Source organism: Sander lucioperca, chromosome 18 (genome assembly GCF_008315115.2).
Source record: "Sander lucioperca isolate FBNREF2018 chromosome 18, SLUC_FBN_1.2, whole genome shotgun sequence".
NCBI lineage: Eukaryota > Metazoa > Chordata > Actinopteri > Perciformes > Percidae > Sander > Sander lucioperca.
In genome coordinates, this window is record NC_050190.1 from 25,469,368 (window position 1) to 25,487,270 (window position 17,903).

General features: G+C 41.8%; 1 protein-coding gene across 5 annotated transcripts in view; it reads left to right on the forward strand.

Moving 5' to 3' along the window:
* Positions 1 to 17,903, forward strand: part of actn1 (actinin, alpha 1) — a 69,234-nt gene that overhangs the window by 19,667 nt on the left and 31,664 nt on the right. For all 5 annotated transcript variants that reach the window (XM_031309839.2, XM_031309838.2, XM_031309842.2 and 2 more), the window contains exons 2-5: positions 10,899 to 11,013; positions 12,022 to 12,141; positions 16,855 to 16,941; positions 17,575 to 17,662. In XM_031309839.2, coding sequence (XP_031165699.1) covers positions 10,899 to 11,013; positions 12,022 to 12,141; positions 16,855 to 16,941; positions 17,575 to 17,662 — 410 coding nt within the window. The remainder of the gene's footprint in view (positions 1 to 10,898; positions 11,014 to 12,021; positions 12,142 to 16,854; positions 16,942 to 17,574; positions 17,663 to 17,903) is intronic.

Genomic DNA, 17,903 nt, shown 5'->3' on the forward strand with positions numbered 1-17,903 from the left:
GGCCCTCAGACTCCTGTCCTTCCTGTGTTCAAGAGAGACAGAGAGAGAGAGAGAGAGAGAGAGTGCTTCTTCTGGGCTGTAACTGAGAGAGGAAGAGAGAGATTTGTCCAGCAGGTTAAGGAGGCAGAAAGGCCATATTGTTCCTGTCCATGACTCACGCTTGTGTATTCAGCGCTGTCGTGCTGTTTGTGTTGGAGGTGTAAATGTTGGGGTGCCCCTGTGGACGTTTGTTAGCCTGTCTCAGGGTCAGACGATTTCAATGACCGGTGGCATCAGTGCCCCTTAAAATGCCCATGACTGAAATAGAATATTCTGGTTTACTGCAACTAGGGTGTTATTTTAAGTTTTGACCATCATTTTCATTGGGTATGAAAATATTAAACTACATCCATCTGCATCAGGGCAAGAAGCATGAGTGGCCAAACGATCAGACGGGATGTAAACTAGCCACCTGCGTAGCCAGATAATCTAGACCACTTTATTTAGTGGTAAAACTGAAAGTGGAAAAATGTTGCCATGTTCCCAGATCCAGGATCTCTTTATTACTGATAGGAACAATAGCTAAAACTATACAAACAAAGATGCAAATTCTTACAAAAATCCAAAATAACCCTTTAACAAAAAAGTGTGGGTTTAAAAGCCCACATAAAAACGTTTCATAGAGTTCATTGTTTTTTCCATTGTCACTGGTTGATGTCACTTCTGTCCGCTGTGAGCCAAAGTAGGAGATTTGTAGCAGCCTTTTCCAGCGCTTTCTTGGGAAATGCAGCAGTTTGTGGTGAAAAGCAAAAAAGTGCCCAGCCAAATATCAGTTTTGAGCCCTATTGTGCCCCCTTTTTTATGTGATGGAATGGTTTAGTCTAAGTTCTCGGTCAGAAAATTGCACAAAGAAATTAATTTAATTGCTCACAAAATGGGCAATGGAAACATGGTGATGTAGTGTCTTTCGCACTTTCACTGAAGCAGACAATAACATAACATCGGTAATTAAAGAGGCATTGTACCATCAACGTCTTGACTGTCATGACTGACTGCAGTCCATGCCACATCTCTCTAGTGGAATATTGTTGACTTGTGAAATTGGAGTTCACAAAAATTCAGCTCCATGTCAAAGCTAACCGTGGTTTTCTTTGCCTTCGTGAGCATGTCCACTGATTGCTCCGATTTCATTGAAAGTAATTGATTTTGTTTGGAAAATTTGCAATCAAAATGCTGACGCCGGGGGGGAGAAAACTGTTTCTTTCCCTGTCTTATTTGTCTGTCTTCCCACCTGAGTCTTCATCAGGAATAGTAGTTGTTCTGCCCTCTACCGTCATTTTCCTCAGATTTTGCGTCATGCCTCTCTGTTCTCTCGCCTCCCACTCAACTGCTGAGATGGAATTAGTTTTTGAGTCCCTCTTCCTGCCAGATGCATGGAGCCACAGCACAGCGGTCTGCAGAGCATCCAGACAGCAGCTTGGCCCATCCTGCATCATGGCCGCTCCATTCACTGCGCTTCACTCGGGCTCTTTTTCCCTCTCTGCTGTGCCTCCAAACTGAAGGCAGCAGTAACCTCTCTTCTTTTTTGGATGACAGTTACTTTTTATTTTCGGATGTAACCCATATCTGATATCAACTGACAGCACTGTCAAAAATGCACACATCATCACATCTTTTTCGGCATCTGCACTTTTCTAGCTTGTTTGTTTATGTTTTGACCAAATTGAGGCATCTCTACCAAATCAAGTTATTCTGTAACTCTCTGTCCTTTTTCTGGCTCAGTCACGCTGCAGTAGGTGTCGGAAGTTTCAACAACTGTTTTCAGGTGAACTAAAGATTTATTTATTGTCATGGCAACACTGAAAAAAACAAGTTGTATGTAGGTTGAAAGGCTTGGAATACAAATGTGTACCATGTGTTCTCTCCTGCCTTTTGCTGTTAAACTTAATTAATTAGAAATCGCCATGTTTGTGAAGATCTAGATCTTGCTTTGGTGTGACTTCTAGGACTGTGTCTATAAAAACATCTTTTTGTGAAGTTTATATTCCAGCAAAGGAGGGTTAACGAAAATGTGATGGTTCAGCACAGCTAATAAGTTACGATAGCCTCCTCTGTTGTACTTTTTTCTGCTCTTCATTCGCCAACTTTCCTGTCTTTGGCTCTCCTATCCATAGTCTATATCCACAACGTTCCACTTCAGGGATTGCTCTGGTTCTGCCAGAAATTCCGCCGGATGCATGTCTTTTCAGCCGATGTCCCGTTTCCTAACTCTTTCTTTGTGTTGGAATTCTAACCTCCGGTGGATTTCTGAGGACTATGGTTAACTGCTCCTCAGATCTCTGCAGGGTAAATCCAGACAGCTAGCTAGACTATCTGTCCAATCTGAGTTTTCTGTTGCATGACTAAAACAACTTTTGAACGTACACACGTTCCACTAAAACAACTTCCTTCCCGAGGCTCTTTTGCAGCGGCAAAGTCCCATGTTTGCCCCACCCACCCCGGCCTCGTCCCTACGCCGACTTTGGGATTTCCATTGGCATTGTTTCTGTGGAGCCGGCAAATAATTGTCACACATAACTTGCCACCACCACGTAATGCGGTGTTAAGATGTCATGGTCATTTCACGTATTTCTGTGAGTTCAGGCTGGTCAAGAGCGATTGCTATTGGTCGTCATTGCAAATGTGTGTTTGCCAAAAGTTGAACTTGTTGCAAAAGATTTCTGCAAATTTACTTCCACGAGTGAATCCACAGATCGCAGTGATTTTATTAAAATTGGTTGATTTTGCTGCACAATTTTCGCTGTTTGGAGTGCTCGTGTGACAAATCTTTTTCCTGTTCTACATAATACTTCATGTTTACAACAAGGTAGGACATGGCTACAAGAAAGCAACTCAAATCTCCTGAACAGCCTCGAAAGTCTTAGCAGAAGTAAATGAGAAAGGTTCTTCCCTTCTGTATCGTTTACCATTGCTACACCCGTGAGCGAGTCGTGCCTCATGCACAGCTCTCCCTTCCCCCTCAGCTGTCCCTCCAGGGTGCCATTTCAAATCAGAGATCACTCTCAATTCAACTCGTCTGGTTAAACGCGATGCCCTAATCCATCACACATCAGGAAATCATCTGGGAGTCTGAGAGGGAGTAAGGTGCTGTAGCTGTTAGCAGCTCTGTTTTCCTGGCACCAGAAACTCTTTCCACCGGCACTTTTCTGGCCCCCACAAGCCTGAGTGAGACCAAGGCGGCAGAAATAGACTTAACGGGCGAGAAACTGCACTCTGGGATTCGCAGAGGCCCATTCCCCCCACCCAAACTCATCCAGACAGTTTTCGTTCTCGCTCGAGCTGTGGGTGGCGTTACGGTTTAATGTTGTGGATTTGATTCTAAAGAGAAATGTGTTTTACCCCCTATTTGACCTCCTCTCAGCTTCTCTCTCCTGCTTTAATGAGCTTTCTGGAGGAGATGCTGGAAAGATATTTTTAAAGACATTTTTCTTTTTCTTGCAATTTATCTCCCCGTGTCTGGGGTTTCATCGAGACATGAGAGGCCCTCTGGTACCCTGAGCTGGAGACTCAGGCTTGAGAAACTGGCCACAGTGTTGAAAAGCGCCTTCCTGTGTCAGACACTCTGCCAGCACTATCTGCCTTTCCTCTCTCTCTTCTAGACTTGTCTGCCTGCCCGTGTGTTCGGATATGGCAGGGGCTCGCACTCATGAGCTGGCTTGTTTCAGTAAAAGGATTGTACTAATATGGACCTGGCAGAGACGCAGGAAATATTTTCCTAACTGAGGTTGATTAATGGAGTGGGGAGTGGACGAGGGGGGAGGCTGGGAGCTGAGAGAGAGAGGTGGGGAAAGGCACAGGAGCGAGGAGAGAGTGAGTTTTAAAATAGGAATACTATATATGATGGGTTGAACGCTTTTCTTTTTGTGTCGTGATGTTTTTATCATCAGATTGTACTTAGATGATGTGGTTCAGTACAGGTAGAGAAAGGTAAAGCTCTTATGTAATGGTTAAAGACGGTTTATGTAGTTATTTGTGCTAACAGCAAATGGTTGATTACTCGAATAGTTGATAATCAGAAAACTAAACAAAACAATTTTTTCTGGGTTTTTTTAAACGTGTCATGCGGTCACATGTCATAACGATGGATCTGTTGACATCAAGTTCAAATTTATTTTCATCTGTATCTTGGCACTCAGGAAAGGCACTCTATTAAAAAAAATAAATCTAAAACCGAAAATATATAATAAAAATATAATATATACCGTATATAAAAGATGTCACTGACATATAAGCTTAGTCACTGTTAATCCATAGCTCTATTAGTACTTCTCATCCGTTTTGCATTTAGTATTGAAATTCAGATTTGACGTTCAATATAATCTAGTTTGACAAAACGATACCAACTTGGGGTCTACGTGCTAGCTTTTCCCAGAGCTTTCAACCTAATCACACTGTCTGCACAGGTCTTCATCATGAAAGTACAAGCATTCATGTTAATGCTATACTGATAAACCAATCTCTGGAAAATGCTAATAAGTGGACCTCGAATTGTAGTTATGTTGCAAAAGTATTTCCACAGTTAAGAGCGAATTTTGATGCATAATAGTTAGACATTTTGGGAAATACACCTATTCACAGAAAGCCGCTAAGCTTAGTACTAGACTGGAAACGGGGGGGGGGGGGGGGACAGCTAGCCTGGCTCTGTCAAAGCTAACACAATCAACCTACCAACACTAATGAAAATATCACTAATGAACATGTTATATCTCATTTGTTAAATCTAAAACAGCCAAAGTGTGAAAGTGTAAGTGTAATTTTCTGGGCCAGATTATAAATTCAGCTAACTGATAGAGTGGTATCAATCTCCTCATCCAACTCTCTGCAAGAAAATTAGTAATTGTATTTAAAAAAAAATATTCAAGTGTAACTATTTAACTATGTTGTTATATCAGTCTGGGAAAAAGGCTAAAAAAACCCACACTAGTTGACGCTTCAGGTATGTTGTTTGCTGAGCTTTGCGTTAAGTGGTTGCCATTGGAAAAATGCTGCCATAATGACGCTGACTGGCAACTTTCCCTGAAATTGATGCGGAGCAGATTCCTCCGGCTCTTGACCCCCTGTTGTTTTTACAACCCGCCTCAGTTCTGGGAGGCTGAGACGAGAGAGAGAGCAGAGGAGGGGAGAGGGGCTCTCATAATTTACGACCCTCCAGTTCCTCCCGCAGACAGTCAGTCAGTCAGCCGTGCTTTCACTTTGCTCCGTCACACGACATGCTGTACTGAAACTGAAACAGACTGTCACAGCAATGAGAATGATTTTCACTGGCACGTTGTTGATGAGCAGGAATTGGTCTCCATGACTCTGGAGCAGACATTTTAACAGCTTAGAGATTCACAGCACATACGGCTCTGACACAAATTGTCCAAGGACAGCACGATCACACATAGAGTGCACAGGGATCATACGACGCACACTATACTGTACACAGCTAAGTACTGTGTACTACAAACAGTCGGTAGACTGCAAATTCTTATGCCTCTCCAAACACTTAACACATACACTGTTAAACAGCTGTTTGTAATGTACATCACATGGTGGGGTATGTTTTGTTGTTCTGTTGTTTATAATTAGGATCCATCCTTTTATAGGTAATCCAAGACAATGATGCAGAGCGTTTTTTTGGACATCCCATACATTTAACAGCAATTGCTTACAAGACCCGCCATTATGCACCCAGCTTTCAACAATTATACAGATGGAAATCTACTGTGAACTTGGCAGAGAGACAGATTTCTCCACCAACAGGAGCCTCAGTAAACTGCAGAGCAATGCAGCTTCCAGACACTTAAAAACAGCAAAAAACGTGTTACTTGTGCTCTTACTAGGAATTTCCTGATCAAGTTTTCTTGGCCTTTGATATTAGGTAGCTCCAATGCCGATCTGATACTTATATACTGTATATTATATTTGCTTAAATGGTGATTTAAATATGTATCTAACACATTGAAATAACCACTGTAGCCTACTTAATCGAACAAACCTTATTTTTCACAAGCGTCTTCATTAACATACTGGAGGCCCTGGTTCAAAATTAGTGCGTTTAAGCCTAAATTATTGATATGATATGAATTAGAGTTTAGTTGACAGGGTCCAACTCCTGAAATTGATGTGAGGCGATTCGCCACAGATGAGACGTCTCACTCGTTGAAGTTGTTGGAATTACAGAAACACTCAGTCCGCTACAGTTGGATTTTGATGGGCTTTATTTTAGCCAATATCAAAATATAAATGTGCCCAGATTGGCCCCGATACCGATCCTTATGATAATCAACTCTAGGTCTTAGTGTTGATATTGTTCTCCCCAACAGGTTTACACCAGTTGTTGGATCTGGCTTTTGTCAAAAGTCATTCTTGGAAGTGGAGGATATACCCGAATGGTGTAGAAGTAGATAAATCTGGCTGAGCAAAAATAAGTAATTCACATTTCATAATAACAAACCGCTTTAATACAGTGATTGTCATAGGTTATCAGTGCATATACTTTATCTGATAACACCATCTGAGGATAAAGCCTCACTCGTGGTACATGTTTGTGATGATATTACTCTTCCTGCCAGCTCCTTTGGATATAAATACTTCTGTAAAGGGTAAGAACCAACGGCTGCAGTTGCATTGGAGCGATAGCAACCGATGACAACACAACTCTCTGGGGGCTTTTTTCTCCAGTGACTCCTTCAGTCGGCCACCACAACAATTAATTACATCGTACTGAGTTACAAAGACAAACTAGTGTAAATGAATTAACTAGTGGTTCTGTCACTGTCTCTCTACCTACTGCAGGTAATTAATAGTTTGTTCATAAGCTTCTCATTTCTAGCTGATTTTTCAGCTATAGCTAGCTTGCTAATTAAGCTAACTTTAGCTCCATGGGTTGGTTGACAATGCCACATTTAAAATGTTGCCAGAGGACTTGTTTTAAAACAAGAAGCCTGTAAAAAGAGGCCTAAATATGGACTCCATGGCTACATACATGATCGTGTGCTAAAAGACTGAGGCTACATGTCCCAGGCTAAACGTTAGCATCCTCTCCAGTCAACGATCCATGAAAAAAAAAAATAGTATGTCTTGTCTTATAGGTATGATAATGCGAACGTTCAGGTAATGCTAGGCAATATATCGATATATGAGGCTAGATATCGTCCTTAAATTTGGATATCGTAATATGGCATAATTGTTGTCTTTTCCTGGTTTTAAAGGCTACATTACAGTAGAGTGATGTCACACTTACTTATTTGCATTTACCCACTTAGTCAATAAATCCATATTAGTGATGATTATTATTTAAAACTATCATTGTGTAAATATTTTGTGAAAGCACCAATTGTCAACCCTACAATATTGTGCAATATCGACATCAACTTATTTGGTAAAAAAAATTGTGATATTTGACTTCCTCCATATCGCCCAGCTCTACGTTCAGACTATTGTGTCGTTTTAACACTCTGTTTGGCTGCTTTAGTGTGTCGTTGTTTGTATTTTCACACTGTATGTTAACCTTAAAAAAAGGCTTTTAGGATGAGGACTAACCAATGTGTTTGGCAAATGTAATGCTATCTCGGGTAACCTTGCTGGCATTGTTGGAGAGTAAACTTCCCCAAATCCTATAAAGGTTAGCCAAAACTCTGAAAGCATCGAGGACTGGCTTCCACAGAGCAGACTGTTTTTTTATATATATATATATATATATATATATATATATTCGTCATACTTTCTTTGTACAATACATCATTTATAGATTATGTGAGACTGACCAAAGGTTTTCCCTTTGAAGCCCTATCTGTGATGTCTGCTCATGGAGTGATCAGCCGCTGCAACCAGTGGGCCGGTAACTCTGTGTCGTGACCTGCCAAGAGCCCCAGAACACCTGAAGGCCCTGGGAGTGTTGACCGAAACACAGCCAGTGGGTCATGTGACAGTGCAGGTGGCTGCCAGCCTGTGTGCTGCTGCCAAGGTCCACAGTGACCCAGAGAGTTAGAGGAGCTGCAGGAGGGCCGGCTAATTCCTTTCAGGAGGAGGCCTGTCGCCCAGCCCCAGAGCAGACAAACTTACCCTCCGTCCAACACATTTAACAAGCTAACATTCCTTCTGTGAACTTTCAGTCGTTTTCACCACTGTGCTCTTTACAGGGCTGACTTCCTTTTGACATTTTCGGATGTCTGGTCCTGGTAAAGCTGCACTAAGCAGGAGTTTTAAGTAAAAATGTGCTCATTTTATCTCCTTAAAACACCGGTCCCATTACCCCTTTGTACCTTCTATCTGAAATGATGGTATTAGGAGGTCTCATTGGCTGTGTGTGCATTTTGCTGATGTTACATTAACAAGATGTCAGCTTACTAAAGGTCAACGTTTTTAGTTACCTCTTGCTGCCATTTGAGGAAATTAGCAAAATTCCCTTACAGCACTTTGAGTTTCCCTTCTGTCATTGTTTTAAGGTGTTCACGTTAAGTTAAGCGGTGGGAAAGTGAACCATAAAAGGGAAGAGAAAGAACGGGCTGACATTCAAAATGACATTCTGGACCAAAAAAAAAGAAAACCTCAACATTGTGAGAACCTGAATCTGCAGAGGCAGAAACAACCTTGACGTAACACTTTGATTAAATTATACAGAATTCGCGTTAGCTGCTGACACCACAGCCCTGCTTCAACCGTTTAAAATCTTTGCCAAGCCTCTAAAGGGTCTATTGATTAGGATTAATTGAAATATCTTAGTGCCTGTTCAAGCTTGACTTAAATCATGCCTAGCTTTGGAGGAATATCCTATGGGCTCAGGGCGTGTGTCTGCCGGTTGCCCATAAATCTTCAGTGCTGGTCTTTTTCTGTCAGTTCTACCCTTGGAGATAAAGCACCATATAATCTGCCCGTCTCCCTCCACATCTTCTGCAGTATCCCTTGGTTTTTTCATTGGTTGAAACTCCCACCGCATGGCAGCAAACTCGCACACATCTGAAACCCGACTCTTGAGTTTATTGATAGCCGTGTAAACCTCATGCCACTCCATTTTTAAGAGTGACCTCATCGCGGAAGTTCCACGAGTGCTCCAAAGCAGCTCACCAGTGACTTTTAAGTGGCTTTTGTTCCCCCGTCAGTTGAATGCAGGCCAGTAAAAGACAGAGCAGGCTTTCATAAACGCCTGGCTGTGCTCCTGCAGGTCCTCCTCCAGCTCTCTGGTGGAAACATGGTGCCTGGTGTTTCGGCACTGGGTGTAATTAACCCGGGAACTCATAAAGAGGCGTTCACAGCGGGGTGCATGGCGGGTCCACTCGTCATTGCCAGCTCCTGTTGGGCGGCTAAGCTCCTGCTCCAGATGTTTCCCGTTAGTATGTTTGCATGCCAGCAATGCCAGAGAATCCAAAGGCCTGCTACACCTACTGTATACAGTATACAATGCTCCAGTGTGCCGTGGCTCCAAGGAGAGAGTGCAGTACATAAGCTTGTCAGCAGCACAGGGAAAGGTTGTCATGACAGGGTGGGAGTGTGTGAATAAACCAACAGGAAACACATGTATTAGTCAACAGATCTGGTTCAGATACAAAAGAACATTCACCCAGCTGGTACTGATTTAGTGTTTCGCTCACAGACACATTGAACACAGATTTGAGCTATTAGCAAGGCCCTATGGATGGCCGTCTGCTGGTCTGTTGGTCAGTCGGTACACCACTTTGGTCCATGCTAAAATATCTTGTCCTCTATTGGATGGATTGGCATGTACACACTTCCATGGCTCTCAGAGGACGAATCCCACTGACTTAAGGGATCCGCTCACATTTCATCTAGCACCACCATGAGGATGACATTTGCGGTTTTGAGTGAAAAATCTCAGCAACTATGCAACGCAACTTGGTATAGACATTCATGTTGGCCTCAGGATGAGTTGTAATAACTTTTGATTAACTTTTCCTCTAGCGCCATCATCAGTTTTAATTTCTCCAATAAGAAGAAGACATACTTTATTAATCCCACAAGCTGAAATTCAATTTTTTCACTCTGTTGTTACAGTTATAGACAGGCCTGAAATACACACACATGCTCAGGACCCATACATGCACAAATGGTGGGATGTCAGAGTGAGGGGGCAACTGCTGCCCATGGACAGGCGCCCTGAGCAGTTGGGGGTGTGGTGCCTTGCTCATGGCCTTGGCAGTGCCCAGGAGGTGAACTGGCATCAGTCCATGCTCCGTACTTGGTCTACAGCGTGTTTACTTGAACCAGAAGCGACCCTTCAGTTCCCAAGCCAAGTCCCTACGGACAGTGCCATGGCAGCCCCAATTATACTTTGCTTTATGATCAAATACCTGCCTCAGCTGTACTTATATTTATGGCTTATTAGCAAATCTTGTCATGCTAACACGCTAAACTAAGATGGTAAACATGGTAAACATTATACCTGATAAACAGCAGCATTAGCATTGACAATGTGAGCATGTTGCTATGCTGGTGTTAGCATTTAGCTCAAAGCAGCGCTGTGTTAAAGTACAGCCTCACAGAGCAGCTATCAAGGCTGTAGACTCTTCATGTTGTGACAACATGGGAGGCTTAAACCTTTGTCTTCTAGCAGTAAAAAATCTCACTTCTTCATACACCGACCTGCTGCCTTTATGTTTAACGACCCAAATATAATCCTGCCTCTGGCGATGTTAGCCTTGCCAGGTTAAATAGATTGGACTGGTGCCATCATCAACAGGTTGCAAAAATAGTGTGAATTCGATAACTGCGTTATGAACAAACTTAAAGGGACTCCGGTCCCTTTCCCAGCAAGCATCGTGACCGGCTGGCTGCCGCAGACACATACATTATGTAACTATATGTCTAGGAGTGCTGTGACTGATGGATTGTGTTCTCCTTCTCCTCCGTCTCCGTAGACATTTACAGCTTGGTGTAACTCTCACCTGAGGAAAGCAGGAACGCAGATCGAGAACATCGAGGAGGACTTCCGGGATGGACTGAAACTCATGCTGCTGCTGGAGGTCATCTCAGGTAAACTGTGTTTTACTTAACAGGATTACCTGAAGGACAACCGTTGGCATGGACAGCGCTGTCACATGCCGAGTTTGGATCGGTCTTAAAGGAATAGTTTGATATTTTTGGGACATTTTTGCTTTCTTGCTGACAGAAGAAAAGATTGATACCACTGTCATGTCTTAGATTGGTATTAATCCTCTAGGGCTGGACCACAGTACTCAACTAACCCAGATATTCGTTTGTTGGGTAGGTATTTGATTTTCAATTTTTAGGATTTGAATATTTGTTTTTTTTGTTTTCTTTTTCCGTCAATATAATAGGAATAATATCTGAATCCTCAAAAAATAAAAAAAAAATAATTTAATAATGAATGAACCCTGAAAAAATTTACATGCAGGCTGTAATTCACTGTGAGTTTTGTCTGGATTAAGCAGCTACATGTCCGCTAGCTGCTGGCTAATTTATGCAGCGCTATTCCGTCCATCTCAGCCGAGAACGGAGAATTGTTAAGTTATAACCGAGCAGTCTGATGTGTAGGGATCTGTGTGGATATACTGCAGTAGTCTGGTGTCGTTCAGGCGATTTAATGACGGTAGAAATAGTGCGGCCGTGCGTAATGCCACTGCGCTCTGGTGAGGTGTGGCACTGGCTGGCTGAGTCCAGATCAGAAGCTTCGAATATTTGCTATTGATTAGTACCAAAGCTTTTGAAGCACAAAAAAATGGCATTCAGGACAACCCTCCAACCTTCTAAGCTAACTCTCAGCAAGTATTTCCCAAAATGTCAAACTATCTCTTTAAAACCATAAGAAATATCACGTAAGGTTGAAAAACTTTTACTAGTTTTGAGGAAAGCTGTGCTCCAGTATTTTCTGCAACCTTGTCTCCTTGGCACGATTTCTCTTTTATTTTATGTTTTGTTCCAGAAAAAACTGTGATTTATTTTAAACGTGATTACTTTGAGAAACCGCCAGATATACCCATCATCCTCTATCTTCCCGCCATCTCGTGTTTCCCTATCTAGGCGAACGCTTGGCCAAACCCGAGAGAGGCAAGATGAGAGTGCACAAGATCTCCAACGTCAACAAAGCTCTTGACTTCATCACCGGCAAAGGAGTGAAGCTGGTGTCTATCGGAGCAGAGGGTGAGTGATGTCACATCGCTGTCAGCCAGAAGATAAAGGTCAGGGATTTCTTCACAAAGTAACCGTCTCTAAGTTTGTTTACATCTCCGACTGTCACCTATCGATTTTAATTAGGCCATCAGCCAAATCAATAGCTACTATTCTGCCTGTTATTCTGTGAATAGTTATGTAGGCCTACAATGTAGTCTCTGGCCCTCTCTCTCTCGTTACCATAGCAGTGCTGCTGGCTGCTGTGCAGTTTAATGAGATCCTTATTCAGGGTAGTTCCGTCGGAGGTTGTGCTTCGCGGTGCATTTTCTGAAAGTGATCTTAAGGATCAGCAATCCCCTCAGGGGCTGAGGCTGCTCATTGTTCAGCACAAATAACTTGGGGATGTCCATCCTCCTCCCATCGGAGAGTAAGCAACTCTTTAGCCAAGTAAACACTCTCTTTTCCTCTTCCTCTCACTATCTACCTATCTCCCTCTTTCACAACAACACACACCCCTCTGGCATCTTCCACAGTTGACAGACTTTGCACATGTGTTGCAAACAGTGTTGGCAGGGTTACTTTGGAAATGTAATAGGTTACCATAATTAAAATGTTATAGTAGTGTAACTATTTTAATTACTTCATCAAAGTAATGTAACTTATTACATTTAATTACTTTTCAAAATTTCTAATGAATGTTTTCAACTGTTAACCATCACTTTCCGTAGCCATAGTGGCGACCCTCCAACAGCTTGAGAGGCAATTGAACTGTCAGACTGGTGGCGCTGCAAATTCAAACAGGAGAACCAATCGAAAGCATCAGAAATCATTCAACTTTACTGAACAACAGCTGTGGACGGAAATGGCAAAAGAAGCTATTGTGCACATGAAAAACATGCAAAGCAACAAAATTAATATTCAGACGTAACCCCATAATGTAATCATGAACATTTTAATAGGTTACGGTAACTGTAACAGATTACGTAAAACAGTTACATGTAACTAGTTACTCCCAACACTGGTTGCAAACAGAAACTACAAACTGTGTCCACTAAGCCATACATATCTGAAGGCTCTTAAAGGGTCAGGTCACTCAACATACATATTTTGTTCTGCTAACCCCTCGTGGTATTTGGCCGTGCCGCAGATATTTTAGGTTTTGAGATAATACAATGGAGGAGAACAAACATTTTATTGTGTTGCTCAAAAGCACTGAAAGAGGATATATTTGAAAAACTCTGAAAACTTTGAAAAACAATTCCTGCTGGAACTAATTTCCACTGAAGAAATAGTCCTCATGAAAACTGTTGGCAAATGTCATTTTGAATGCTCCCTGTTAAAGCCCAGTGTTTTGGGATGGCAACAGAGATTTCAGAGGCATATCTTAAAACCTTAGTACATAAAACCCAAACTGCATGGCCAGACACCACTCGGGGTAAATGTCATTTTGGAATTTTTGGTGAACCGACCATTTAAAGAATATGAACAAATTAGTCAAATCCATGTTAAACACACAGGTAGGGCTGTGATTAATGGAATAATTGTTTGGTCTATAAAATATCAAAACATGGTAAAAAATGTAAATAAGATCTCTGCAGGGTAAATCCAGACAGTTAGCTAGACCTGCTAGATCTGTCCAATCTGAGTTTTCTGTTGGAACGAGTAAAACAACTTTTGAACGAACACCGTGGCTCCGTCTGGCGCTTAGGTTCAAAGAAATGACAATCAACCAGAGCAAGTTTTTCTACCATCCCGGAATGCTGTGTGGACTAGCCGAAACCTCCTCCGCAGCGCTGTGGCGGGAGGTCTGGCAAAGCGAGACTAGTTGACAACTAATAGATTAATCGTTGCAGCTCTACACACAGGGGATCTGTGTCTTTCACTGTCTGACATAAACATGTTAAAATAAATCCTTGTAAGGAAAATGATTTAATAACCCCTGAGGTGTAACTGAAAAAATCAGCTGATTAGTGCATAATCCTGCTACATCTCCATGAAACGTGGATCGATAAGGTAATGATTGCACATATTCTAGCTCATGATTCTCCCCCTGCCTGCTCTGTGCTGCAGTCTGGGTATGAACACCCACGCTGCAAGAATCTCTATCTCATCAAGTCATTGTTGTCCAACACTCGGTTTTTAAACTATTATAAAGTCTTATTTTCTTAAAATGAGTAAAAACACATCTGCCAGTGCATTCATTAATCTAACTAGTTTCCAATACAGATCAACCTGTTTCAACAATTTTCTAAAAGTCAATGTGACCATAGCAACAAATATCAAAAATGGTCAAGTACAAAAAGTTGGCATAGATAAGTCACACAATTGTAGTATTGTTTACTGTTTTGGATAATTTAATCCTCAAAATCATAATTTGGCCTATTTGTTTGTATTCTGACAACATTTAATATTTGAGAAGTTAAGCTTATTTTGTTCAATAAAAAACTAAGTTTATTAAAAAAACACGGTTATATATCTTAAAGCAAATATCATTTTAGTATCGTTACTGAAAACTCCGCTATCATATTGGCAATAGTATTGAAATTTTGAAACAACACCCAGCTCTAATCTTGACAGAAGTCAAAGTAAGGCTGATTGTTGCGCTAGAATCAATAAAAATTATACTCTCTAGGACTTTTGGGCTGCAACTAAGGATTATTTTCATTACTGACTAATCTGCACGATATTTTCTTGTTTAATCAATCAATCACTTGATCCATAAAATGTCTGAAAATAATGAAAAAAAGTACTTGTTTTGTCTGACCGGCAGTCTAAAAACACCAAATATTTGATCTACTATTATAGAAGACTAAGAAATATTCACATCTAAGACAGTGGATGTGTCATTTACTTTTCTGTTGATCAACCATTTGTTAAAAAAAACAAAAAAACAACGTATGAATATAATCTTACTAGCAGATTTTCTGTTTTAAGAAAACAAGGACTTTTTGGCTCCAAAAAGAACCAAATTTACTTGATAAGATGGAGATTTATTTTTGTAGTCCACAGAGGCCAGTATCAAAGCTCCTAAGCCAGAGCAGCATTCCAGACAGATTATCCGCCTGGAATCCCCTCCTGGTGGAGCGGCCCTGCAGCCCTGCTCGCCACTCGCTGTGGTGGAGGGATGGGACTGGTTGAAGGGTCAGATCCATGCCCCTCATCGGGGGGGGGGCAGTTTCAAAGGGAATTACCAGGATTTGTGTTTCTTCCCCATGTTGATCAGTCATGTTCATTAGGACTAATCTCAACATGTAGCTGCATGTGTCAGCCCCCAACAGCTGAGCGCGACGTTTTCCGCCTCCCTAATTCGATCCGATACACGCACAGACATCTGACTGACATCTCCCAGTCCAAGTTTGTCCGTCACAGTCGAGTGGCCGGCGGAGCTCGTGCCCCACGCCTTATTAGATTAGAGGGAGAAACAAATGGTTATTGAAGGCGGGCTAACAGGGTGACCTGACCTGTTGAGGGGGATTTTCATTATCGACAACACAGACAGACAGAGGCAGTACACTCACTGCTGTCAACTGCAGCCACACTGCAGCTGATTGACAGCTTAACAAGTCCCGGCTCAAAATATTGAACTGAATCATCACACGTCTCCCCCTCTAGAAGTACTAATTGACTAATCTTTTTTTTCAAAAAGATGGTTAGTGTGTTGTTTCACATTTTGCTTTCCAGAAGTCGTTACGTTGCCATATTTGTGAATTGGGGCATTATTTCTTTCTGTTGCACTCTTTTGTTATTGATTTGTAATATTGGACATCTAGAAATTAAAAGGTAACTCTACATGTGGACAAAAGTTCAATACGCGCTGACTTTCAGGTCAAAAGCCATCAAAACATCAAGGTAGAAGTTGTGTTTTAGACATTGGGTTACATTTAGCTTTTGTTTTCAATCATTTAAAGAATATTTCAGTGCGATGCAGATCCTTTCAACTTAGAGTAAATTACTTATTAAAACACCTGACAAGATTAGGAATTTACAGCTTGACTAGCTGTGCAATAGATGTCTGAGCACACAACATCATTGCACGCCTGTTGCTCTTCTTAAAGTTCCTTCTTTATTCCCCTTCCTTTTGGGGAGTTTTTCCTTCCAAACTGAGCATCTTAAGATAGAGGGTGTTGGAAGCTGGAAAGACTGCAAAGCCCTTTGAGCTATATGAATAAAAATGACCTGACTAGCAGCTCTGTCAGGCGGTATTTAGGCATAGTGGCGCTTCAAGCTAAATGCTTAGGTCAGTATGCTAACATGGTCACAATGACAATGCTAATATGCTGATGCTTAGCAGGTACAATGTTTATCATGTTCGCCATCCTAGTTTAGTGTTTTAGCATGCTAATACTTGCTAATTATCCCTAAACACCAACTACAGCTGAGGCTGATGGGAATGTCATTAGTTTTGCAGGTATTTGGTCATGAACTAAAGTATTGGATAGATACATCTTTTTAGTAGGATGTCTGCACAAAAATGTATGGCAGTCAATCAGTAGTTCATATTGTTCTGTTTGGACCAATGTGGTGGACCAACATTGCAATCTGTAGAACCTCCGCAGCTAGCTTTCACTTTTCAACCACATTCAGCCCAGTTTAAACCCAAGACATCAGGACAGTTTTTTACCTGGAATCAGCAGATCTGTGCCTCTGGGCATGTCTGCCAGATGTGAGAAATATACATTTATAAGTGGCTGCTAAATGTGTAAATCCTGAAATGTCAACGTTATTGCTTTTCCCTTCTTTCAGAGATCGTAGACGGCAACGCCAAGATGACCCTGGGAATGATCTGGACCATAATCCTCCGCTTCGCCATCCAAGACATTTCTGTGGAAGGTAGTGTGTGTGTGTGTGTGTGTGTGTGTGTGTGTGTGTGTGTGTGTGTGTGTGTGTTTTCACGTTTCCACATGCTTCTTGTTTATTCACTTTATTGAAAAGAACTCCTACTCTCTGTCTTCATTTGCAACTGAAAACTCTTTTCACTGACACAGCGTCTCAGCGTTAAGACCTTTGTCACGCGTCTCACCGAGCTTAAAAAAACCCCCCACATATAGACTGGAGCTAATGCATGTTAATTTGACTGTGAATGTTTCAGAGACTGCTCTTTTCTTTTGGAGTTGGACATGTATGCGTTATGGTCCTCTCCTTGGTTAACATATATAATGCACTTACAATGTAATCCAATTTAAATGTCAGGAGTGATCAGCCTCGATTTGTTCAGCATTAGATTCCAGCGCGGCGTGTTCTAAAGTATTTAATTTAACAAGTTTTGGGACAACACAAAAAACCAGACACCTTTCTGTATCCGCTGGCAACAAGAGCACGAAATGCCCGAGCAAGCACACATGCTTCCCATTCACTTCACCTCCACTTAATCCACCACTAAACAGGGATTAGTGGAGAGTTGGTCAAAGTAAAAGCCTGAGAGTTTCTTCCAACTTCACAATGATCCCTTCTCTCCGGCCGCAGAGACATCTGCCAAAGAGGGCCTCCTGTTGTGGTGCCAGAGGAAGACTGCGCCCTACAAGAATGTCAACATCCAAAACTTTCATATCAGGTGAGCAACACACAATAAGTAACCAAAGAAAGGGTGTTTTACTCACATGTCGAGATGCAGTTACAGTGTATAAAATGACGCAAAGAGTCTCAGCGTCACGCAGGGAAAATTAGGCCAAAGAATGTGAAAGAACAGGGGTGCCATCATCTCCCCTAAAGTGACTTTTATTTGGTGTAACGTTTCACTTTGGGAAACTTTATTTTGGTACATTTGTGTATCTGGCTCTTAAAGGGTTTAATCT